This window comes from Mytilus californianus, unplaced genomic scaffold (genome assembly GCF_021869535.1).
Source record: "Mytilus californianus isolate M0D057914Y unplaced genomic scaffold, xbMytCali1.0.p SCAF_4, whole genome shotgun sequence".
NCBI lineage: Eukaryota > Metazoa > Mollusca > Bivalvia > Mytilida > Mytilidae > Mytilus > Mytilus californianus.
The window spans coordinates 61,562,198-61,590,003 of NW_026262690.1; the positions used below are offsets into that span (position 1 = coordinate 61,562,198).

The following is a 27,806-nucleotide window of genomic DNA, read 5'->3' on the forward strand; positions in this document are numbered from 1 at the left end:
TTGTAAATTAAGAATTAAGTGTTGATTGCAGAACTTAGTCTCAGTTTAATAATTCTTACCGAGTCCGAAAATTTGGGCAATTCACATTGTGACATATGATATGCCATTTGCCTATTACTGAAGACATCTAGTTCACCTATAGATGTCTCTTTTGGTCTTATTGTCTTGTTTGATTGCTGTCTCATTGGCATACATTTCACATCTCATTTTATTCATACTAATGAAAGAAATTGAAGTATAAGTTTACCTGTAAATGTTGCAAATCATCTTCTTGAATATTCTGTGTTATATTGTAAACCTAAAATAATTGAAGTGTAACATTACATTCATGTAGGTCACTAAGAAACTAAGATATAAACTAAGATTTAAACTGATTAAAGTCAGTGGTGCATAAAATGTAGGTCACAGCGACCTGGATTTTGAAGGGCTACTCAAGTCCCCAAGATACATCAATATTCCAAGTTAATCTTTATAAGAGATCTGAACTTGGAATGTCAAGCTTAATATAATTTACGACATTTAAAAACTTCATCAAATCCACCAAGGTAAATGTAAACTAGGGGTTCTAAAGAGCCTGTGTCACTCACCTTGGTCTATGTGCATATCAAACAAAGGGCACTCTCCAACATTGTAGACGGGAATAGACTCATGACAAAAATCTCTATTTTGTTGATCTTGTATTACTGATCATTTAGTCTGTTTAGTTTCTCTCTATCTTCTTTAGTTTTTGCTCAAAACACAAAAGAGGGTAAACAAAATCCTCATTTAAGGGCAATCACTCCTATGAAGAGTGACAGTCTACTAACTATATCAGCAAAATTTGACTTTTTTATAGATCTTGCCTTGCTGATCATTTTTGTGATCTAAAGTGTTTATTTATCTATTATAATTTAAATCATATAAGGCATAATGGAAAAAAATGTTTCTCTCTAAATATCATAGTTTTCATGATAATAGGCAAAAATGAAAATAAACTGTCATCACAGAGATATGTCTCGCTTTTTTGTAATTTTTATTATGCAAATGTTGAAATTAAAATGGCAATACTTAACAAGTTAGGCTAATATTCAAAGTCAATGAACCATGAATGAGGTACATGGCTAAACCATCTCCATGTAAATGAGATGCGCCAATGCTAATACAACTGCATACCAAATATCATTGACTTATTATAAGTTGTTCCCTTTAAACAAACCTAAACACAAACATTAACTTGTAAACTATGTAAACATTTCAAGGTCAATGAACCATGAAGAGGGGGTGGAGCTATATAATCTCCATGGAAACGATACTTACAAATGCCAATTAATTTGCATACCAAATATCATTGACTTAACATTAGCAGTTCATCTTAAACTGATCTTATCACAAACTAATACATGTAAACTAAGCAAAAGTTTCAAAGTCAATAGGCCATGACTGAGGGAATGGGGCCAAATATTCTCCATTGAAATGAGATGTGCTAATGCTTATACAACTGAATACCAATTAACATTGGCCTAGCACTAATGGTTCCCCTTGAACTGACCTAATCACAAACTAATACATGTTTACTAAGCAAAATTTTCAAAGTCATTAAACCATGACTAAGGGGGCTGAGCCAAATAATCTCCATGGAAATGAGATACGCCAATGCTTATACAACTGCATACCAACTATGATTGACCTACCACTAATGGTTCCTCATAAACTGACCTAATCACAAACTAATGCATGTAAAATAAGCAAAAGTTTCAAAGTCAATAGACCATGACTGAGGGGGCAGGGCCAAATAATCTCCATGGAAATGAGATGTGCCAATGCTAATACAACTGTATACCAAATATCATTGACCAACCACTAATGGTTCCCCATAAACTGACCTAATCACAAACTAATACATGTAAAATAAACAAAAGTTTCAAAGTCAATAGACCATGACTGAGAGGGCAGGGCCAAATAATCTCCATGAAAATGAGATGTGCCAATACAACTGTATACCAAATATGATTGACCTACAACTTGTGGATCACCACAAACTAGACCTTATCACAAACTAATACATTGTTGACACCGCTGCTGCCGACGCCGGAAACAGCATACCTATGTCTCGCTTTTTGACTCCGTCAAATTTGTCATTTATGGGCAATAACTCCTATAAGAATTTGTCTGACAGTTTTGACGTATATGGACAATTGGTAGAGCTCATTATTCTGAAAATTTTTGCTCCTTTCAGATTTTCTCAAATTTATAACGGTTCAAATAAACAGCTGCGCCATGAGCGCATGATACGCCCGTCGTCTTGTGTGTGAATTTTTATGCAATAAGCATAAATAGTTTCTAACATACGGCGTGACATGCGAAAACCCTCCCATTTTTTTTACAAAAAACTCAATATCTCTAAAATAAAATTTTGAATCAAAACCAAAAAGTATACAGATCTTTAGATTAATATAACTAAGAAAGGTGTAAAATTTTAAGCAATACTCATAAATCGTTTTTGAGATACAGCGCGACATGTGAAAAACCCCTCCCCCTTTTTTTACAAAATACTCAATAACTCAAAAATAAAAATTTGAATCATCACCAAAAAGTATACAGATCTTAAGGTTAATATAACTAAGAAGTGTGTAAAGTTTTAAGCAATAATCATAAACTGTTTTTGAGATACGGCGCGACATGTGAAAAACCCCTCTTCCTTTTTTAACAAAATACTCAATATCTCTAAAATAAAATTTTGAATCATCACCAAAAAGTATACAGATCTTAAGATTAATATAACTAAGAAGTGTGTAAAGTTTTAAGCAATAATCATAAATTGTTTTTGAGATACTGCGTGACATGTGAAAAAAAACACACACCTGTTTTAGTTACTAAGTCCTGTAACTCAAAAAGTTTTAATCTTATTTTCACCAAAAAGTATACAGACCGTTTGACCATCATAAGAAACAACTATGTTAAGTTTCATGAAATTTGGATAAGTCATTCTCAAGTTATGGTGCGACATGTTTACACCGGACAGACAGACGGACGGGTGCCGGACATTTGTATACCATAATACGTCCCGTCAAAAATTTGACGGGCGTATAAAAATAATAGACAAAACTTGCATTTTACCCCCATGTTCTATTTTTAGCCATGTCGGCCATGTTGGTAGGTAGGCGAGGTCATTGGACACATTTTAAAACTAGATACCCTTAGGATGATTGTGGCAAACTTTGGTTAAATTTGTCTCAGTAGTTTCAGAGGAGAAGATTTTTGAGGAGAAAATTTACAAAAAGTTGTTAAAAATTGACTATGAAGGGCAATAACTCCTTAAGGGGTTAATTGACCATTTTGGTCATGTTGCCTTATTTGTAGATCTTACTTTGCTGAACATTATTGCTGTTCACAGTTTATCTCTATCTATAATAGTATTGAAGATAATAACCAATAAAACCTGCAAAATTTTCTTAAAATTACCAATTCAGGGGCAGCAACCCAACAACGGAATGTCTGATTTGTCTGAAAATTTCAGGGTAGATAGATCTTGACCTGATAAATAATTTAACCAATTGAAAAATTTTATGGTTGTGGAAGTGTTTATATACAAAAATTACAACAAAATATAAAAAATAAATTTTGGCAAGATGTTCTGAAAGCATGGCAACTTCTCAGAGAAAAAGATGAATATGACAGTTGGGAATGCTTTCTTGCTAGTCCAATCTGGCTTAACAATAATATAAAGGTAGCAAATAAACCTATTTTTTATAAAGATTGGTTTGAAAATGGTATAAGATTTATAAATGATATTGTAAATGAAGATGGGACTTTTTTCTCTCATCAAGAATTAGAAGAAATGTATCAGATAAATGTGAATTTCATGAGATATAATAGTATTATATCTGCTATACATCAAGCATCAAAATCATTTGTGGGAAAAAATCACAAATTAGAACTACCTTTAATTCCATCTGCTATTAAAAGACTTGTTAAAAGTTCAAAAGGATCTAAAGATATGTATATTGTTTTAAATAAAAATAAAAGTGTTCCCACTAGTCAGTTAAGATGGACTGAAATTTTTGGCTTTGATCAAAATCATTGGAAAAAAATTTATAAAATGCCATTTGTTGTCACAAATAATACTAAGTTACAGTGGCTGCAGTATAGATTCAATCATCGAATCTTAGCTACAAACAAATTTCTTCATAAAATTAAGATTTATGATAATCCAAATTGTACATTTTGTAATAGAGAAATTGAAACATTAGAACATTTATTTTGGGATTGTGAACATACACAGATATTATTAGAACAGATTGAAAATTGGTTTCTGACCAATGGAGTTAGTGTATTTTTTACAAAAGAAGTTTTTTTGTTTGGTAACATTGCAAAAATATCAAAAGGCAATGCAGAAAATACTCTTTTTCTTACCATAAAGCAATATGTTTATAATACCAGATGTTTTAAAAAAAAACTGTCAATAAACTCAGTAAAAGAGAAGATGAAATATGTGTATGCAATTGACAAAAATATTGCTATGAAAAACAAATGTGAACATCAGTTTCACAGAGAATGGAACATTTTTAATAGATTACTTAGTTAAGTACAAAAATGTATACACTTTAAATTTAATATTATACATGTTATAAATGAAAATGCTGTATTTACTATGCTAAAATAGAATTCAATGTCTAGATGAATTGTATTGAAAACTCACCACACTATTTTCTCTCACTCTCTTTCTCTCTCTCTCCGGTGTTCAGACTGCTTTACTCTTTATCTTATATTTGTATATTTAAAAAAAAAATTGCTTCCTAATAAAAAGATGTATTGTTAAGATAATATCAATAGATTTATATATTATATATTGTTATTATTTGTGTATACACTGTATTATGTTGTAAATTGGAAGTTATAAATAATAAAAATTAAAAAAAAAAAATAATTTAACCATGTCATATTTGCTCTAAATGCTTCGGTTTCAGAGATATAAGCCAAAATCTATATTTTACCCCTATGTTCTATTTTTAGCCATGGCAGCCATTTTGGTTGGCGGGCCGGTTCATTGGACACATTTGTAAACTAGATACCCCAATGATGATTGTGGCCAAGTTTGGTTAAATTTGGCCCAGTAGTTTCAGAGGAGAAGATTTTGGTAAAAGTTAACGGACAACTGACGCCAAGTGATGAGAAAAGCTCACTTGGCCCATAGGGCCAGGTGAGCTAAAAAATCATAGAAAATGTGTCATTTGACATTCACTTACGGATTTGAACATGTTTGTAAGACTGGAAATGTCTGTGTACTGTGTATGGTAATAGAATATTGACTGAAATTTTTTCTGACAGTAGTTTATCTCCTCATGTGAACCAAAAATGTAGATTACTACATTGTGAACAAATACACTGAACACAGTGTAGATGACTAGTGTGTGTGGATAAAACTCCATTTTTCAGAAGGAAAAAGGATTTACACATATATCATATATAGGTGAACACAGGGCTCACGCTACCAGGCGACTAGGGCGAAGAAGTCGCTTTCCCGTCCGTCACTTCGCTTTGCCCGACCCTCAAAAGCGAAAACAAGTCGCCCTGTTGTTGACGATACTCGCTTTCAGTCGCTTTCGTCATCGGACAATTTCAATTTTTACCAAGTTGATAAAACATCAATTTTTTATTGATTATTAAAGAAATGCATACATAAACGATTCATTTTCTTAAGAAACGAGGTTTAAGCATTGAATTTACTGTGTGTTGTAGGTTATTTAATAAAAAGACAACTTTTTATCACTGCATGCACTTCCGGTACTTGTTACTCAGAGAGCGTACATCAATCTAACTTTCGGCAGCAAAATAAGTTTGTTACTTCATTTGAAAGTGATAAAAGTTGCCTCCAGTAAATGTTTGATCCATTTATTGCATTAAAAACGTCATATTCCTTTCCAAATAGCTTATCAAACATCGTTTATTTTTGTAAATTTTCTTCGTCCGCCATTAACCGCTATCTAACTACGGATCGGAACCGGACCAGCTATGAAGGAAATCCGTATTTTTACAATAATCACTACGGTCGATGCATGAATGGAACAGCTGACTGAAGAATATTGAACCCAAAAGGAAAAATTACGCATTCCACGCGCATTAAGAGACTTTTGGTTAGATCTAATTGATTAATGTATATAATTCCATATAATTTATATGGATTGTTTCAAAATATTGATTAAAGTTGCTTAACCACTAATATCAATATATTATGGCCCAGCTTAACTTTGTATATATCTTTTGATGAGAAACACTGAATTTTATAAACATGATAAACAAGTTTTTAATTGAATTGTAATTCATATTTTATAACTTCTTTACCTTTTTGACATAAAAAAAATTCTTTTTATTGCTAGATATTTAGTTGGTAGTTTCTCACAAGAACCTAAACTTAAACAACTTTGAACTTGAACTGTTAATTTAATTGCATACTCAGATATGAATTGAACAATATAAAAAGAACATTATTAATATATGACCCTGTATACTATAGTAAAATCAAAACATTGTAGCGCAGCGCGCGAAGGAGCACTTCTCTTTCAAATCTCACCACTTCTCCCTATCAGTTTCAAAAAGAGAAGTCACTTCTCCCTACGATTCTGAAGTAGTGTGAGCCCTGTCAGAACAGATGAGTGATTAAACATCCAATTTCACAGTATAAACCTTGAAAAGTTCAATAACAAACCTGTACAGAACTAATCATGGTACTTAGGGCGAACACAGTGGCACAATCTCTAACTGTAGACTCACTGTCAAAAGCTCCTTGGGTATCCATAAGTAATACAACAATCTAAATAAAACTCATGATAATTAGTATTAAAGCATATCAATCATATATTTTCAAGATTTGTTAACTATAAAATATTTCAGTGAATGATTTTTGTTCTTTTGTCTTCATGTAAAATTTGCTTAACAGAACAGTTTTATAACTAATTTTTGAGACTAACTCATTCAAATTTTCAAACATCCATGACTAGCAGATTTACATTTAATCATATCTAAATTATGTATTGTAGATACATCCTTCTCTTTTATTTGTATACTGCTAATCTGTTTCCTTTCGTTATTTGAAATCAGATACCATAAGAGTTTCAAATTATAAGTAACATTTAGCATTCCTAGACACAACATGAATCACCACAAACTGAATTTCAAGAGGGATACAAGGAAAGGGTTGAAAAAAAAATCTTTTTAAATGTCATCCAAAAACTGAGTTGAGTTTAAATAATTAATTTTGTCTACTTTTTATAGTTTATTAAATACTATTGATTCATTTATTTTCGTGGGTACTGATTTTTGTGGATTGAGGAAACATTCAATTTTTGTGGATATTTGTAGTTTTGTTTAAGCCTATAGCAAGTTTGTACTTTTTTAACATTTATATTTGTGGTTAACCTTTACATTCTTTACCCCCAAAATCAACAGAAATTAGTATCCCACAATTAATATAAATACACAGTATGATATGAACAATCATCTCTTGTTGTGGTGCCACCAAAAATCTTAGGGTCAGTTGGTTGAGGAAATGATAAGAATTCATTTGTAAAGAGATAAAGTTGGCACTGAAAAAACTATAATGTATGTCGGTGTTTTTTCAAAATTTTGTTATGTTATGAATATAGTTAAATGTCCCATCTGCATGATTTTATCACATTTTCAGTATAGGAAATCATAATATCCATCAAGCTAAATTTGTACCTCTTCTCCAGAAGACGTTTTACAGACAAAGGGTTCACTCCATAATAATATTCCTGTTGTTTCTCTTTCTGATCCTCCTCTCCAAGAAAATCCTTCTAAAGGTGATTCGTCATCTCCTAGCCAATTTGGATCACCCTGAAAATGTACACAAAGTATAGTATATATAAATGTGAATTTGCAGAATTTTACAAGTAAAAATAATATATACATGTAAGCAGTGACAGAGCTCTCTCTGACTATGGATTTATGTAAGTGAATGCAGGAACTTATTATTATTGGAAATAGAGAATCCAACAATGGGAAGAAAAACAATATCAATGCCACAATTTCTTATTTAGTATTTTAGGTCTTCAGGACAAAATAGAGCAAGGAAATGAAATCAAATTAAGATTAAATTTATTATTTTGCTATGAAATGATAACTTGAGCCAATTGATACAATTTCTCTGTATCTTTAAATTTGGACTCACCAGTTCAGAAAATGAGGATTCAAGACAGATTTTCAGTCATGGCCTCATCTTAATGTGAACCCTTAAAGAAATTAGCCTGCACAGTTATTGCTTAGTGGCAAATAAGAAATAATTATATTTCAGAATTTTTTGTTACCAGTTACGGACAAATTCCAGATTGTCATGCTTTCTCAGCCTTAGTTGGTTTATCGATGTCTTTGAGTATGGACAAAAAGTTGTGACAAGGACTAAATATAAAATGGAAAAAGTAATGTTTAATGTCAATGAAGATTGTATTTATACATATCACTGAGTCAAGATTTGCCTCTAAAATTCATCTTTCAAGTTTGAATGCTTTTTATCAGAGACATTACAAAAAATTTCTTGAACTTTTTAACACACACATTAACTTTTTCAAACTTAGTTATAATGTTTATGGAAAATGTTGTGATTTTCTTTAATTTTACCTTTTGTGCTTTCACGTGAGACAGTTTTATTGTTTAAAACTGAATTTTTTTTCCAATGTTGCCTCTAGTACACTATAGATTTCACTATTTCAGAACTTAATTGGGAATAAATTTCAGTAGTATCTCATTAAGAACAGTTTATGTGGTTGTCAAAATTATTTATAAGCTATATTTCCATAAGATAACAGTAAAACAACCTAAAATCAGGTAAATTTTACCCAATTACGGTATTACTAAAGTCTTTATGCCAATACATTCATTGAAAAAAAATAAAAATAAAAAAAGGTGATAAGGTTAGAGAAATTGGTACATGATTTAGTTTTTTTTTAACTTTAAAAATTTTGGCATTTTAAAATTGATCTTTTTACCTGGATATCACATGATCATTCAAATCTAATATGATATAATATTGCAACGTATTATTCTCGAATGCATGACTAACACATTTTCAATCTGTTCTTTTTTTCAACAAAATAAATTTAAAGTGCATTCTTTACATCATGTACATGGTCTATAGACTTTACAATTTACGTAAATTCAATGTTAAAACAAATATCCCTGGCAATGATTCAGACAATGCATATCATCTTATACCGGAATGTTGATGTGGTATTGGACAACTTATTAAAATGTTAATCTAATTTAAATCGTATTTTCAATGCCAAAAATGTCTAGCCAACTTAGTTAATATTGAAGAATAACTATAAACTGTTAAGTACAGGCTTTTGACTTAGGTTTAGGTCAAATCTAAACTAGAGGCTCCAAGAATGGATATTTTTTTAATCAGCAGCAAATGACATCTTCAATGGGCTTTAATTAAATAATGTTACCACAGGTGACAATATAATTAACTTAATGTTGGTCGTTTATAGGGCTTAAATTTGATTGACATGTTTCCAAAGGTTTCTAAGGAATTGACCTACATGTGACTGATAAAGACACTCTTGAAATGAAGGTTTTATTCAATAAAATGTTGCTTAATAATTTTCATGGTTATATTTATAGCTATATCAAAGAAGATTGTAGGACAAAAATTTTGTTTGAGTGTTTCTACAGATTTTTCAGGATTGCATCAAAATGCAAAAGTTTATCAGTCACTCAAGCATGAAATGTGTATGCGATGGTGACTTAGATGTTGCTGAAAAATATTGCACTATACAAGAGGACAGAAATGGCTAAATATCAATAAAATCCTCAATTAGACAATATAACATATTTGAAAATTTCTAGCATCTTTTTTTTGACAGATTGATTGCTGGCTGCTTAATATATTAGACGCATAGTCAGAACGATAACATGCTAATAACATAAGAAAATCTGCAGAGGACATGTCACCCTACAAGGACTCCTTTCTGACTCTTAGCCAACCATACTTAACCCTAAATCCTAAATGCTGTGTGCTTAGCAGAGAAGCAGCAAATACTAATCTATTGTCTATATATGGTTTAACTTGGCCTGGAATTGAACTCACAACCTCAAACACTCTAAATGATTATGGCAATGCTACTATGACATCACTCAGGTGGTTTTGCAATTTTAGACACATTAGTTTTTACCTATTTTTTGGAATCAAATAAGACATTGGTGTGATATTTTTCTACCATGTCACCTAAAGACATACCTGCCAACTTTTTAAAATCTCCATGGGGATTTTAAGCGCAAGAGGACCTTATGTTCCTCTTATATTGTCATAAGTGCTTTTAATCAACTTTTATATTGTTTGAATGAGTATATATGTGCTTGAATATCATTTTAACTCATTTGAATGCCTGTTTTATTAAAGGTTTTAAGTTTATATAATAAAGAATTTCTAAATGCAGGTCAACACCTCTCATGGGGGATATCTCCCATAAATCGGAATAGTTGGCAGTCTCTGTAAAGATAACCTCAGGAACCCTGAATACTAACCATTCAAGAACTAATTATTGTTAAATAATATTAATCAAGTATGAAGCCTAAAATCATTCAGAATGCTTATCTTAACACACCATGTAGTCAAAACCAGCAATAAATGTAAATTTGTAACAAATAGACAGTTGACAGTAAGGTATTTCAATATCTAATTTATATCACACCATTGAAAGTTTGTAAGGGTTTGCATCTAGTCAGTGACAGAAATTGATACAAGTGCAATACAGAGTACAATATTCACCAACCTTTCCATTACTACTTAAATAAAAAAAGAAAAGGTTGAAAGGAAAGAACTTCAGTATGTGTTAAGCATACTATATAAATCTCAATGAAATCTAGAAAGGAAAATCTTTTTATTAACAAATCTAGTTCCAGTTAGCATTAAATATATTTTTCAGAAATTTTGTAGATTTTCATGATTTTGTGTCTTTTTCATTGGCATTGATTGGAATGGCAAATTTTTCCATCGGTTTTATGAAAAATGGACCTACAAATGTGAACTCAAAATTTAAACAAAGATACTCAAGCATAAAATAAAAGTATCAGTGACTCAAATTTTGATAAAACAGTGTTGAAAATGCTACTATATTATTATTATTGTACTATAAAGTGGACTGTAATGTGGAAATATCTTTTGTATTCATTCATAGATTTCTGTTAAATTGAAAGAAATTGCAAAACTTAACTGAATAGAAGAATGAATCATGGATGGACAAGATTTAATCAGTGTGTTCCACCAAGGGCTTCCAAAACAATCGTATTGTCCGATAAATAAATTATAAATTATATTCTTGACTTGTTGTACCAAGCCTTAACTGGACATATAACGTGGGTTTGCAATTTTAACATAATTCAGAAAATAAAAGAAGAATGTGTCTGTGGATATGAATGCCCCTGCTCAAGCTTTGCAATTTTCTAAGTTAAAAAGGGGCATAACTCTGGAACAGTAAATGACTCACTACCCAAATTTCAACTCTATAAAAATAAGGAGATGAGATATGATTGCCAATGAGACAACTATCCACCAAAATTCAAATAAAGTAGATTTAAGCAATAAAAGGCAACCATACGGCCTTCTGTCTACTTGTTGTGGTTCTTAGCATTATGTAAGAGTTTTATAAAATTTGAACGAGGCAAACTAAAGTTGGAGTGCAAAACGAAAAACAGCCACACATTTCCGGTCATTAAAGTGACATGATGAATAAGTACTATCAAAACAAACCCTACTTTGATACCCTCATTACCATGATTACAATCAAGGTTAATTAGTTGTCTGACGGCTGAAATTTACCTGTTCAGGCGACAGGTAAATTTATTTATCCATACATTGATCAGATCGGTCTATTTTAAGTTATTTCCATAAATTTCAGCGAATTGCATCTATTTAATTAATCAAAAAGAATCAGATTATCAGAAATAAAAGATGAAAAATTAAAAAAGAAGCTCTAAAGAAACTGTGTCGCTCACCTGCATCTTCAACAATGCCAACTTTTTTAGTACAAATCATCATTAAAGGGGAATTTAATTATACATCCAAATTCTTCAAAAATGCTAAAATTATCATTGATATATCTATTTTTTTCCGTTCATTTCGAGTATTTTCTTGAAGAAATAATGTAGAAAAAGCTGCTTAAACTCAATCGTGCTTTGAAAATGTACATGGATTTTATGTATCCGTCCCTGGTCTGTTTTTTAACATTGTCAAATCGACATCAGTTTTTTTTAGGAAAATGTAATTTTTAAAAGCGAAAGTAAAGTTTTTGACAGCATAATTTTGCACTAATAAAGAGTCTTAGGCAGATATTAGTATGCAGATGTTAAAGACTTCGAATTATGCACTGTCAATCTAACAGTTAATGTCAGAACATCGAATTTATATCAAAAGTCAAATTTAATATCATTTTCATGTCAATCATTGTTTAAGTGATGCCCCAACTGATTACCATGATTGCCTTTTGTTACTAAGTCTTAAGGGATTACAATCGGGACAAGACAAAAAATGGATGGCTTGCTCAAATATTTTTTGGAAGCCTTTGTTCCACCATGAGTGCCCTACAGTAAAAAGCAGGAAAGGTCTGACAAATAAAAATAACCTTCACCATTTGTTTAAAAAAATAACAAATAAAAGCAGATTGTACACGTTCAGTCTTTATCTGTAAAATGATAAAAACGGTCCAGACACCACTTGAAATAAAACATAAAAGGATACTTTATTAAGGCTTTGAATTTCTTAGAATCTTACCACTTTTAGTGTTCCCATTTGCTTGTTAAAGGAAATAAAACAATCAAAATTGTATACAGTTATTTTTACCTTTGAAGTATCAATATAATAGACAAATGTTAGACATTCAAAATTTCTGACAAAGGCTGTTCATTCCATCAAGAATGCAATGAATCTGTAATCTTTCCTTTACAGCAAAATCATTAGGTGCACTTCTCTTTATTGTTATTGGGATTGGCCGATTCCTACTAGACAAATGTTTTTATTACAGTTTTTTCCATGCTTTATATATCTTTGTGCTTGTGTTTTGCCTTTTCTGCTTCGTGTCTTTGGTGGTAGGATATTGTTGTTGTTATTTAATATATCTCAGGATATGAACTTGTCGTTTTCAATTGATAAAATCCATAATTTCACTGAGTTTATTCAATCATAAATTCAGCATGTGTCTCAATAATTATCAAAAATTTATGCAGCTGAACAATATTTGAAATGGACATCACAGTGTGCAGACATTACCATTCCCTCATATTTATGCTAGTGTTCAGAGAGAAATATCAGGTACAATGTATGCCACTTATCTGGTTATGAAATATTCACATTTTTTAGTAAATCATAAACATTAGATTAATAATACTGTGGATTCATTTATTTTCGTGGGTACCAATTTTCGTGGATTGATGAAAACTTGTATTTTTGTGGACATTTAATTTCGTGGTTTTGCCCATGTCTGCATACAACCTTATGGAAAATCTGTAATTCGTTGAACATTTAAATTCATGGTTCACATGTACCTACGAAAATTGGTATCCAACGAATAACAATGGATCCACAGTATGTAGTTTTTGAATCAGCTGTAAGGAATGTTGGTGCATGTGTCTAACAGGTCTTGTAAGACCATGACCTATTTTTGTTAGTCAGGAAAATGGTCTAATTAACCATTTTTGGAGTGTAAAAAATTCTTTGGATGTTTTAGATAATAAACGTGCTTTTGATGGTCCTTTTGATTCAGTTGAAAGTTTTGACTTTTCCACTCTTTACACTACACTTCCACCCAATCTTATCAAACAATGATTTTCTATCCCTATTGTTAATTTTTCTGTTTTAGACAGTGATGTTCCTCTGGCACCATCTTACGGTGTTTATATATCCCAACTTGTTCGTTATGCCCGTGTTTGTAGTGATGTTTTGGATTTCAATGAGCCTAATCTTTGTATTACTGGTAAATTATTAAGTCAGGGATTTTGTTACCACAAGTTACTTAAAACCTTTACTAAATTCTTCCATAGATACAAAGAGTTGGTTGCATGTTTGGCTGTAGTGTACCTGTAAAAAACTTATTTCAGAATGAATCGCACATCCTAAATTTTACAGTGACATATTTTACCAAGTCCAGAAATTTATATATGATCCAGGTAAACTTATCAATCCTTTAAATAAACTTATTCTAAAAGGTTACCAATTCAACACTGTAATCATGGTTATTAGATCTTTGAATATTGTTTTTATTGGTATAAATATTGATTTTGTTATCTGTAAATTAAAACCATACTAAATAGTTTTGTTATACATTATATGTCTTTAACCGGTCTACAATCTGTCGATTTTGGCATTGCACAAGGTCATGTTTTTCTCTGACTGTTAATGATGTCTTTACACTAACTCCATTGGTGTTGGATGTGTACTAATTGATATTTTAGTCTTAGATACATGATTTTTTTTATAGTTGTTATTGGCTTTGAACTAGCTGTCAGTAACTGCGAGGACTCTCAGATCTGTACTTAGTATCCTTTTTGTTGTAAGTGATGAGGGATGGATAAATATCCTGCCACTTCCCTTCTGTTTATGTTTGATGTTTTTCTCCTTTGTATTGATCTGATGAGTTAAGCCTTTTTCAACTGATTTTTATAGTTTGTTCTTATGTTGTGCTGTTACACCACTGTCCCAGGTTAGGTGGAGGGTTGAACGCTCACAAAATGCTTAACTCCGCCACATTCTTTATGTGCCTGTCCCAAGTCAAGAGCCTGTAGTTCAGTGGTTGTCGTTAGCATGGTTAGTTCATGTCTGTCATAATTGTTTTGTTATAAATAAGGCCGTTAGTTTTCTCAATTGAATTGTTTCATATTTTTCATATCCGGGCCTTTCATAGCCAACTATACAGTATTGGTTTTCTCATTGTTAAAGGCTGTACGGTTGCCTATAATTGCTTACATCCACTTTATTTGAACTTTGGTGGATAGTTGTCTCACTGGCAATCATACCTCATCTCCGTATTTTTATAGTCTCACAATCATATAACTTTGGACTCTTGTCTGGTTGGAATTGTTTGTCTGACCTTCATAAATTTATTTTTACTCTGGTAACCAATTTAGCCAGTAAGAACCAGACCTTTCTAAATATACAATTTTTTCATCAACTTAACTTCAACAAGGAAATCACCTGCATGGTGCGTGGCTACATTAACATTTGACTTTAAAACTGTTCCAATGAACTTTAGGTGACAATTATTCCATTAAAAAATATATCTTACTTTTGCATTTAGGTATCTAAGGAAGAAATCTAGGAGAAAAGACTTTCCTTTCCTAAATGCCCCAGCCACAGATACTACAGCAACTTTCTTGTCCTGGATATCAGGATTTAATAATACTCTCTCTAAGGCTTCCTCGTTTAGCTTAAAAGTGTGCTCTCCTGCTTCAACAATCTGTATAGGCTGACCTTTTAAATGCTCACCCTGAGCAGACACTGAAGAAAAAAAAGGAATACAACAATGTAGTCCATAACAATTTTTAACATGTACATGTGTAGCAAAAGCTAGAGACTTCAGATCTAGACTGAAAATAATTTACTTGACTTTTTTCTATATCAAAATATTTTGAGGTACTTTTTTACTTACATGTAGTCTGGTTTTTTGTTTGCTATAAATGTAATGGTTATGGATTCAAGCATTGAAAAATGAGGTTTTAAAAGCATGGATTTTTTTTTTACATATTCATGTAGGTTTAGAATATTTAGATCCATATTCAATTTGGGTGGTGCATTACTCTTTTGCAAATAAATATTAACAAGATATCAACATGATCAATGATAAGGTAAAATTGTTCCTATTCATTTTAATTTGCCTGCACCCATTTAAAACATATGACGTTTTTACTTAAATGGAATGCCCCAGTTTAATTTTTGCTTTTAAATATCTAATTTGATTCTTCATCCAACAGCTGTGGCTATAGCTTCATGTACCTAACCTTATATTACTGTAGTAGCAAGCACATTTGGACCCTGCTTTCCAAGTTATGTTACTTTTGTAATTTCCTTATTCCTGTTGGTACATTTAGCTGGACTGTGCAGGATTTTTTTGTTATGTTTTACTTTTATGAAATAAAGTCAAGATAGGCAAATGGGAAGGTTTGTGTGACCTTAAAACTACTTTAACCTCACCACCTGTACCAAGGCTATTTGGACCATGTGTTGCTCGTCTTTTATTGTAGTCTTATTTGGAAGAGTTGTGTATGTAGGTGGTTGGTGTAGTCTATTGTACTTTCCAATATTTTTGGTATCTCCTGTTATCCTTTTTTTTATCATTATTAGGAAATTAATTTTTAATATTAATTTTCCTTTGTTCAAAAGCTTTTATATTATGTCCCTACATGCATCTACTAACATCATGCAAATAAAAATTGAAAAATTACTATTTAGAGAGAAAAAAAAAATAGGGTTTGATTTCTTTAAAAAATTATGTTTGGTCAAATTTTTTTTTTAAATTTTAGTCATAATCAAGAAAATATGGTGGCTATTTGTCACATTGGCAATCATAACCACATCTGCCTATTTTCATTTGTACACACATGAGAAATTATAAAACAGAATACACCCATTTATTATTGTAAAACTATATCTACAAGAATGATAAAAAAAGGACAATTTTTTTTCAATAATTCATTCCCCATAAGTTTAGATAATCAGTCAAAATTTAAAGCTTTCATCTATAAATCATTACAATGATACCTCTTAGCTATAGGCTCCAGATCGATCTACAATAATCAGGAATAAAATGCTTCGTTGAGCGCAGCTGGATACAACCGCAGAGGTCCAACCCTGAACAGTTGGGGCAAAAATGGACACAATATTCGTGCTTGATACAGGTCTGAATTATTATTGTAATTAAATATTTGACACATAATAGGTTTCTGACACCGAATAACTGTAGTCAAAGAAAATTGGTTATATGATTTTGAATTTATATTCAATTTTGCTTTTGTGCAAAACACTATGCTGTTGGGAATTGACCCCCTTTTTTTTTGCTTTTGTGAAATACACTAGGCTGTTGCCTCTCCCCCTTTTTTTTGTAAAAAAAAAAAAATATTTGAAATTTTCTTTTTAAATTCTGAAATCTGAAATGAAAAAAAAATTGCCCCCCCCCCCACTATTTCTTTTTTACCCCCCCCCCCCCCCCCCCCCACCACCCCTTTTTCCAAAAAAATAATTCTTTCCCTCAAGATATAGTCATAATCTCAATTCAAATTTCCAATGGAGTTTGCAACCATAATTACCAATTTAAATACATCATAAAAGTCTTAAAATAGAAAATGACATACATAATCATTGCTAAAATTAATATTCCTTTCATAGTAACTTCTAAGAATAAATTGACAGCTGATCACCTCAAGACAATACAACATTTCTTTATACATAATTTAAAAGCAGTGTAAGGGAGGAAATCCAAACATACACACCATTGTACTTTAAATGTGTTTGGATTACTTCCCTTACACTGCTTTTAAATTGTCCATTAACCAGGAACCCTTTGTTTTTCCCCTAATTCCTAAATGGTGTGAGCCATAACCCCCAAAGTCAATTCTAACCATCCCTTTGTGGTATGGAAACTTGTGGTATAATTTCAGAGAGATTCATACACCGCTCCACAAGTAATTGTCTGGAAACTAGAAAAATGCTTATTTGGGCCCTTTTTTGGCCCCTAATTCCTAAACAGTTAGGACCATAACCCCCTAAATCAATCCCAACCTTCCTTTTGTGGTTATAATCCTTGTGTTTAGATTTCTATTTACTTATACTAAAGTTATTGTCCGGAAACCAAATGTCTTTGGACGACGCTGACGACAACGACGTGATACCAATATACGACTGCAAATTTTTTTGCGGTCGTATAAAAAGTCAAATGGACATCAAAGACAACTCACACACACAAATTTAGACAATAATGTACACACACATAGTTTACTTCAATATTCCCCTTGTCATTATTTCTTAATTTTGCAGGTTGGAATTAAAATGTGTCAGATATTGAAAAGCCTAACAAACTGGAAGGGAATCAGGGTTCAATAACCGTATACATTGTTGTTGGAAAAAGGGAGGATTTGGCATCAAGATAACAAGGAAAAGGGTGACCTGTGGAATTGAAATATGACAAAAGTTCGCAACCACTATTTCTTAGAAATGTGAGTTGGGTACCTTGTGATATATTAGTGTATAAAAGTATTTTTTTAAGAGACAAGTGTCTGTGATGAGCGGCACCATCATGAATGATATCATTGAACAATCAGTTCTTACTGTGATATGTAATAACATTAGCTTTATGACATAGGAAATGTACAGGAAAGTGCATGAATTTGAAAGTTGTTTATATACCAACCTCGTTGTTTTTGTCGAGCCTTCGACTTTTGTGGAAAAAGCGAGAAATAGCGATCCTACATTCCGTCGGCGTCGTCGTCGTCGGCGTCCACAAATATTCACTTTGTGGTTAAAGTTTTTGAAATTTTAATAACTTTCTTAAACTATCCTGGATTTCTACCAAACTTGGACAGAAGCTTGTTTATGATCATAAGATTATATTCAAAAGTAAATTTTGTAAAAAAAAAATTCCATTTTTTCCCTATTTTACTTATAAGTGGACTTAGTTTTTCTGCCAGTTAACATTACATTCACTCTGTGGTTAAAGTTTTTAAAATTTCAATAACTTTCTTACTATCCTAGATTTCTACCAAACTTGGAAAGAAGCTTGTTTATGATCATAAGATAGTATCCAGAAGTAAATTTTGTAAAAAAAAAATTCCATTTTTCCGTATTTTACTTATAAATGGACTTAGTTTTTCTGCCAGGAAACATTACATTCACTCTGTGGTTAAAGTTTTTGAAATTTCAATAACTTTCTTAAACTATCCTGGATTTATACCAAACTTGGAAAGAAGCTTGTTTATGATCATAAGATAGTATCTAGAAGGAAATTTTGATAAAATTTTGTTCCATTTTTTCTGTATTTTACATATAAATGGACTTAGTTTTTCTTCCAGTCAACATTACATACATTCTGCAGTTTAAGTTTTTAAAACATTTATTAGATTCATAATTTATCCTGGATTTTTACCAAACTTGGACAGAAGCTACTTACAATCAAAACATAGTATAGAGGGGAATATTTTTATTAATTTTTTTCTTCATTTTTGTTGAGCCTGCGATTAACACCAAAAGTAGGCGAGACACTGGGTTCCGCGGAACCCTTACGAATTTTTTTATGAATAAATTACACAAGTTGACCTGAGGTCAATCTGGGTAAACAATGACATCGAACAATTGGTTCTTACTTTGACATAATTACAGAAACATTGTGACATAGGAAATAATTTAACCGGAAAGTGCATGATTCTGAAAGTCGTCTATTGGAATCTTAACATATATTAACGACTAAACCAGGCAGATGGTATTCTTGGGGCTAATGGTCAAACATTAAAAGACTCCCATCAAAGGATTACAAAAGTAAGAAATATTGAAACTATACAACAACAAATTTAAAGAGACCTGGTTTAAAATAGGTATCGAAAACTGTAATTTAAGAAACAGAACGAACTGATAATATTCATTCAAAAGTGATAAAAATCAAGATGTTATTATTTAGAATGCTCAATAAGCTATGTGAAAGTGGAAGCAAATGATCAATAAAACAACAGGTCTTTTACCTGGTGCCAAAATATCATGATCCATCTGGCTACTTGTTCAGAAGTTTGTTGGCAGTTCAAAACCGTGAACTTCAAAGGTGAAAGTAGAGAATATGTGAAATTCGGAAGCTTCCGTTTGCTCTCTCAATGTACATTGAATGTAAAACTCAAAGGTATTCCAAAAAGATTTCCGGCTATCTCGCGCACTTTCTGACGTCACGCACTATTTCTAACCCTTATTACCATCCGGCTAATTTAGAATATTCAAACGCGGTTTGATTCTTTAACGTTCGGTTATTGTAATTTTAATTAGATTAAATTAACTGTTATATTTTAATGACTTGAAGCATATTCACGCTAATTCATCGCGATAAATGAAAGACAGTTGTGCTCTTTCTAGATAAAATAGTCCACCTCCTTCCGCAAATAAATATATGCAATTAGGCACCGAGTAAATACGTACAGTTACTTGGAATACTGTGTGTAAAACAATTTTCAACAATGCCTTATTTCATATCTGACAATTAAGATACCCAAAAGGTGAAGTATGTCAGAGCATGAATGTATTAACCTGAAGTTTGTTGCAGTGTTAGCATAGATGCATTGAGTTTACACAAATAGATTTGATTAGAAACCAAGCAACACCATCAAAATGAAACCCACAACATGTGTCAGGGGAAATTATAAATATACAAGTATTGAACACAAAAGGTGTTATATCCCTAAATTTCTGGTCAAGACAATGAACAGAGCATTGCACTACATGCATGATACTACTGAAAGTGATGACAATATACATGTACATGATATGATATATTGAAGTGTTTTCAGATTGAAATATTGAATAAGGGTACACCTGTACACTTTCATTTGAAGTCGAACTGCTTTTTCACATGATTGTCAGACTTCCATAATTATTTTGAACCAACAGTATAATATCATGTTGAAATGAACATACTGTCACATTCCTGTTAACAGTTTTGACATGTTTGCAAACACATCAAAACTGTCTATATGAATGCTATCTTATGACAATATAATCTAATCAGTGCTTGCTTAATGCTGGAATTCATGTAGCAATTCTTTTATCTTAATTAAGATATACACGTTCATGTATTTAGAAATAATTTGGCTCCTATATTTACACACAACTCTTTAACATGTCTATGGTCAACATTATACCTGGGACCAATGGATATTGTATTAACCCCAGATTATAGACATTTTATAAGACAAAAAGAATGCTAATGATGATTTGAACTAAAGTAGGCTGTCCCCAAGGTCAGATTAATGTTTTGTCATTTGTAAATTTGATGATCATGGGTAATCTTTAGACTCAAGTAAATTTGAAATAAAATAAAAAAATCATATGTTGGAAGAAAAAGACTGCACCTGATAGTATAAAAAAAAATGATGAAACAACAATCCACCAATCCCCAAAAAACATAACTTTTAGGATTGAACAACACTTACTAAAATCCAGGGGTGAAATTGGGTGCTATGGAATGGTAAAAAAATCCTTATTCACAAGCTGTACCAGTATTAATACAAAATAAGTCTGAGTTAAGCTTTTGAATCAAACTTTTGATTCATTCAAACAAAGTTGGGAAAACAACATTTTATTAAAAAAACTTGCATTCTGGGTCTGCCTATTCAGAATTGGAGAAAAGAAAGAAATTGTATTTTTTTTATCCTCTGAAAATGACTCTCAAGGTTTATCTATATAAAATGTATGCAATGTTTAAAAGTAATACTACAAAACAACAATATTTTTTAACCATTCTGTGTAAAAATAAGCTAACCTAGGAGTACTGACCAATCCTGGGATTTCCTGCCTGTGTGATACTTTAATTTGCCAACCCTGCTTGTGAGGCCTCATGTGAAAATTTTTTTGTTAAATAACTTTTCTACTGGTCTGGACCATAGGGCTTTTTGTTTCGTTGTAAAGACTTGTCCTAATCCACCTACATGTATTTTTAGTTTTGTATTATGTCTTCTGAAAAGTAAACTTGATGGAATTCTAAAATTAAAAGTTCTAATTACAGTTAAAAATGAGGCCCTACATGGTACATTGTGCCCAATCTAATATTGAAAACAACGAAATGAATTTAGCTATTTCTGTTTTGTAATTTAAAACAAACCCATCTAGACTTATGAAAAACTGAAACTTGAATAATAAGTTGAGAAACAAAGAAAAGTCTGAAATTGAGAGAAGTATTATAGATTCCACTATGACTTGGTTGAGTGTTGATGGAATATCTGACTCACATATATCCATGTGCATGTTTCATTTGTTGTTTCCACAATTATTCCCTCTTTTCCTCTATTTCATTTAATCAAAGGCAATATCACAGGTTTTGGTTTGTTGTGGGAAACATGAAAGCTGCCAATAGCAGAGAGGAACTGGTTATCTTCCTTGAGTACCTGCCATGATGCAGTCAGATTTTAGATTATTTATTGAACATTTTATATTTCTGTCAGTTATAAACATATTTTGTACTTAACAGAAGTCATCATGTTCTGCATTACTTACAAAAAATAGTCATGGCATCATTTGTTTGGCATTTTCAGGGCACAGTGTTGCTAAAATATCCTTGCTAAATATGTTGAGGAGTAATACTAAGTCATGTGCTAACTTTCAGAATTAGTTTGTACCATCATTTTTTGGCAAATTTATAGTTTTTAATTCTACCAGTCTAAAAACCAAAACAGACTTAGATGTGTGTGAGCTAGGGTCTAAACGAGGCTTACTCTGGACAACTTTTCATAACTTTACAATGAACATGTTAGATATGCACAATTTTGTTTATTTTGTCGTTAAAAAATTATTGGGATCATCTTAATTGTCTTGATGGAGTCAAAAAAGAGAGATTAGGTGGCGGAATTAACAATTTGTTAAAGTTTGTGATTAGGTCAGTTTAGTGGGGACCAGTAAAGGTAAATCAATTTTATGTGGTATGCAAATATAAAAGCATTGCAACACAAGGCTTCCTAAAAAGCCAGGGGACTTACTTAAACGAGTGATTAAGAAATCACTGATTCAAGTAACATTTTTCCAGAAATGTTGGAAGTAAGAGTTGTCTTTCTTTAATAATCACCTATTTAAGTAGTACAAATAAATCACTAGACTAAGTGATTTAATTTTATTGTAGCTTTAAATATATAATACTAATGATCCAGGGACTAATCATGTTGCTAAAATTATCAGAACCAACATCTGTGTTTATAGGATGACCGGTCATGTCAGGTGATGACCTTGTACTGAATCTGAGATAATGACATAATCACTTGTTTAAGAATCATACCTCTAGTTTCTTTAAAAAAATCACTTCTTTAAGTATTATTATTTTAATTACCCCCACTAATTTCAACACCCCCGAACAGTGAAATTTTGGTCGCGAACCGTAAAATTTTATTACATAATCTGTAAGATGAAACCTTGAATTTTAAAGAAAAATTACTCCCACTGCTGTGAAAAATCTGATAGGAAAGTATGAGATCATTATGTAAAGCTTCATTATAGCAAATTTTTCAACAAATATAGGATTTACAGATGAATGATTGCATCAAAGGCATAAACCTTGCTACTTAAAAGAAGCAAAAGTTTCATTTTTTTCAATTTTACTAATAATTAGATATAATCTAAACCTGTATGTTTAAAATTTTGGTAAAACTACAAAATCACAGAATTTCTAATTTGCTACTTAAATGAGTGATTAATAAATCACTTATTTCAGTAATTCCCCTGACTGCTAAACAGTCATATATTCCGGACATTTGTATAATGTTCAGTAAAAGTCCGGCTGGGCAAAGCATGAAACGGTCATCTACTTTTTATTTTTCAAGGCTCTCTTGAGAGATGGTCATTTTAACATAATTCGCGATCTTTTTGACCCAACCTTTTGCCTTTAACAGCCACATATTTCCGGTCATAAAAGTGACATGATCATTAAGTGCTATCAAAACAACCCCTTCTTTAATACCTTCTCATTTTAATTAAGGCTAATTAGTTGTCGAACAGCTGAAATTTACCTGTTCAGGTGACAGGTAAACTATTTTGAACCGGAGATTGATTGGTCTTTTCAAAGTGTTTTTCTTACATTTCAGCGGTTTGCATCTTATTAATTTAGTCAAAAAGATTTAAATTATCAGAAATATGTTTACAAATATGATTTGATGAAAAAATTAAAAAGGTGAAAATGAAAAATTGTCATAACCACGTTGTTTGAACCAGAGACATGTCTCTGTTTGAACTAGTACACGTGTGCACATGTGTGCAGGTGAAAAATTTAATTATGCATCCTAATTTCTTCAAAAAATGCTTAAATCATTGTAAATTGTCATTGATATTTTTATTTCACGTTTATTTCGAATATTTTCTTGAAGAAATAAAGTAGAAAGAGCTACTTACACTCGGTCATGCTTTGCAAACGTACCTGGAATTTACGTATCTGTCTCCATGGTCCATGTTTTACCATTGACAAGATAACATCCGGTATTAGATTTAAAAAACGAAAGTAAAGTTTTTGACAACGTTATTTTGCACAAATAAAGAGTCTAAGGCAGATATAAGTACGCTGATGTTGCACACTTCGAATGATGCACTGCCAATTTAACAGTTTACGTCAGAACTTCGAATTTGAATCAAAGAAAGTTTAATATCGTTTTTTTTTTTTTTTTAATGTCAATCATTGGGATGGCCAACTCGGCAACTGATTACCATAATTGCCTTTTGTTTATTTAGTCTTAAGGGATTAAAATCGAGATAATATATAAAATGTCCGGCTGGCTAAAAATAATTTTGGAAGCCCTGTTGCAACACCTCATTTCCACGCAGACTATTTGGCCCCACCCCCTCAGTCATGGCCTATTGACTGAAATTTTTGGTTAGTTAACATGTTAACATTTGTGATTAGTGATTAGGTCAGTTTAAGATGAACCACTGATGCTAAGTCTATGGTATTTGGTATGCAGTTGTATAAATATTGGCACTTTTCATTTCCCTGGAGATTATTTTGCCCCGCACCCTCTGTCATGATCTATTGACTTTTAAATTTTGTATAATTAGCATGTTACTTTTTTTCATATTTGAAATTACAAAGAAACTTTTGATTGGGTCTTATGAAATTTTCACAACAGTAGATTATGATAATGGACTAAAAAGAGAGAAAAGTAAGGCCATAAAAAAGAATCTGGTTGTTTGTCCTAACCCTACCTACCCAGAAAATAGCAGCCTACTCAAAATCTTTTATTGTCCTGGTGTGAAAAAGTTTTTTTTTAATCAGATAGGAATGAAGACTAAAAAAACATCTGACACTTCAATTTCTCTTTGACGAAAAAAAGAAAGAAAATGCCTACCTACCTACCCATTGTCTCTACCGTTGGGTAGGGTTTGGGCAAACTAAAATATTTTTAAGTGTGGCTTAATGTTAAAATTTAGGAGAGTTCCATATAAGGATTCATTCTACCCAATCAGGAAAAGTCTTTTAAAAATAGGATACCTTCTAACATGTCTAATAGAATTGGGGCCTTGGTGGCAATGTGATCCAAGTAGTTCATCTAATGTATCAGTAGCCTGTCAACACTGAGGTTGTGAGTTCCAATTCCGCACGTGGCAGGTGAGTTGGACTCAAATCTTAATTGACTAGGATTGTCAGGTTTTCTGCCAAAGGTTGTGGTTCTATCCAGGACTCCGTCCCTTGACAAATAAAAACTGACTGCCACAATATAGCCAATAGTGCCAAAAGTGGTGTTAAACACAATCAATCAATCTATCTTAAAGTAGTCCTTTGTGTAAATGTGACCGCTCTATTGTAACATGTTAATAACAGTTTTCAGAATGAATTATTGTATTGAAAATTCGAATGGCAAATGATTTTATGGAAACTTCACATTCTTATTTTTAATCTTTTGTAGGTCTTAACAATGTAGCTAAAGAAATTTATAACAGATGGTAGAACATAGCAATGACAGATGAGAAGCAGTCCCCATACACCACAGCCACTGTCACTATGTCCTCCAATTTTCTACAGACCTCTGGTGGCCTTTCAGGCCACAGAAACATATCATCACCATCGTCAAGTTCATATATACCTGACACTGGATACCCTTTTGGTGACCTAGGAATTGGATCACACGGTTCTCCAAAATCAACACATGAAGACATGGATACCAAAGAAGATTCTAAATTGGATTTGTATCCTGATGTTAAAGGGTTAAATCTTGCAATCACCTTGCCGTTTCAGGATTCAGACCACTCGTCTACAAATACACCGTCACAATTTTCGCAAATTTTATCATTCAGACAGTCATCAGTACCAGCAGGTGATGCTATGTTAAGTGCCATAAACTATGAAAATGACATTTTACCAGAAGCTTTAGATGTTAATCTGGCTGGACCGTTACCACAACTTGATGATGGTATTCTGTCAAACATGGGTGCCCCTGGAGATTTGTTTGATGGTGAAGGTAATGTGAATGACCCATATTCAATGGACGATTATTCTCCCCAGACATCACATGACTTTGGTGGCTTTAGTAGTGATGGTTATGGTGGTATTGATTCTGACCACGGTCTTTCAAACCAAGCAGGTAAGGCTTTCAAAATTATTCAATATTCATGATATTGCTGGGATACTACAAGTATTTTGTTGATTTGGTCATAATGATTGAGCATCTTACGATAAATGGATACATTTAGGTTTTTTTAGTTTATTTATTCTGGCTATTAGATATTTATAAGTTGACATTTGTGTTCTAAATGTACATGTACATGACGTATCTATTTCAAGAAAATATTTTGCTTGTGTAAAACTATCACACACAATTCAATTATTGCATCATTCCAGTGGATGATACATGATAAATTCAGCTTCTTGAAACTATATTTTACTTTATACAAGTAGCTGCAATAGAAAATAATGGTCAGCAAAAGTTTCATATCAATTGATTTTCAAATTCTTTGTTTGGTAGATGTTTGTTTTGAGATTTGCATAATCAGTTCAGTAAAAGGAAACAGTTAATTGTACACTGAGGGTTTGGAATGTAAGGAGACATACATTTTGTACATGTAGAGTATATGATACATACATTTGTACATACACAGTACTACAAATATATAATGTATGGGTGATAATGAAGATACTAAGACAATACTGAAATGACACATTAGATGTTACAGTGAAATACAAGTATAAATTACAGTGAAATACAAGTATAAATTTGATACTCAACTATTCAATAGCTACATGTACATGGCTTCTTAAAAAATATTTTCATTATAGATCCCGGTCAAGGTTTAGAAGGATTAAAACAACAGAAGAAACCTAAATCACATAAACCTGCCAAAGGACAAACTTCACCAGCAAGACTGGGAAGTTTACAGTGTCCTACTTGCAGCAAAACTTTTACAAATTCTAGTGCCTTGGCCAAACACCGATTAACACATAGCGATGAAAGGAAATATGTTTGTAATCTGTGCCAGAAAGCCTTTAAAAGACAGGATCATTTGTAAGTTACAAAATGACATTTTATTTTAGCAAGGACTTACATATGTATAATAAGAAACAATTCTAAATACTAAGTAGATATACATGTAAGATAGATGCAAGCCAGTTATTCATTGGATTCAGTTGCCTTTAGGCAAAGAAATATATATGCAAGTTCCTACCTCATTCCAAATGCTTAGGGTCGGTAGCTCAGAAATTTTATTTTTTCTTATTGACAAAATCCAATAAAAATCATATGTTCTCTGTAAGTAAATCAGAGAAACCTGTATTGAGGACTTGCTGCATTGGGGAGTCTGAGAGCATTTCATGAAGAAAACTTAGAAGTTGCCTACCCAAACTTTTGTAGTTTCTGTCTAAAAACGGTAAAAGTTTATTGTCAAGCAGTAAAACCGTACACCATTCACTTCCTTTTTAGGGTCAAGTGACCTTTTTTCATCACTTGGCATCCAACGTTTACAAAAATATTCTCTGAAGAAACTACTGGATTAGATTTAACCAAACTTTGCCACAATCATGTTAAGGATAATTAATTAAAAATTTTGTCCAATAACCCCCGCCTGCCAATCAACATTGCCGACATGGCTAAAAGGTAAAATGCAAGTTTTGTCT

At 32.0% G+C, this 27,806-nt stretch overlaps 2 protein-coding genes across 6 annotated transcripts in view; one reads left to right on the forward strand and one right to left on the reverse strand.

Moving 5' to 3' along the window:
- LOC127698564 (atlastin-2-like) overlaps positions 1-19,827 on the reverse strand; it is a 39,057-nt gene extending 19,230 nt beyond the window's left edge. The window contains exons 1-5 of one of the 2 annotated variants that reach the window (XM_052202070.1): positions 19,711-19,827; positions 15,273-15,484; positions 7,699-7,833; positions 6,686-6,790; positions 248-298 (exon numbers count right to left, since the gene is read on the reverse strand). In XM_052202070.1, coding sequence (XP_052058030.1) covers positions 248-298; positions 6,686-6,790; positions 7,699-7,833; positions 15,273-15,484; positions 19,711-19,735 — 528 coding nt within the window. In that variant the 5' untranslated portion in view covers positions 19,736-19,827. Of the gene's footprint in view, positions 1-247; positions 299-6,685; positions 6,791-7,698; positions 7,834-12,766; positions 12,821-15,272; positions 15,485-19,710 lie in introns of those variants that run through there. The other variant, XM_052202071.1, reaches the window with a different exon arrangement.
- A 298-nt stretch (positions 19,828-20,125) lies between these two features.
- The window catches only part of LOC127698551 (uncharacterized), a 57,217-nt gene continuing 49,536 nt past the window's right edge, over positions 20,126-27,806 (forward strand). For all 4 annotated transcript variants that reach the window (XM_052202036.1, XM_052202037.1, XM_052202038.1 and 1 more), the window contains exons 1-3: positions 20,126-20,229; positions 25,606-26,280; positions 26,973-27,198. In XM_052202036.1, the coding sequence (XP_052057996.1) occupies positions 25,656-26,280; positions 26,973-27,198 (851 nt within the window). In that variant the 5' untranslated portion in view covers positions 20,126-20,229; positions 25,606-25,655. The remainder of the gene's footprint in view (positions 20,230-25,605; positions 26,281-26,972; positions 27,199-27,806) is intronic.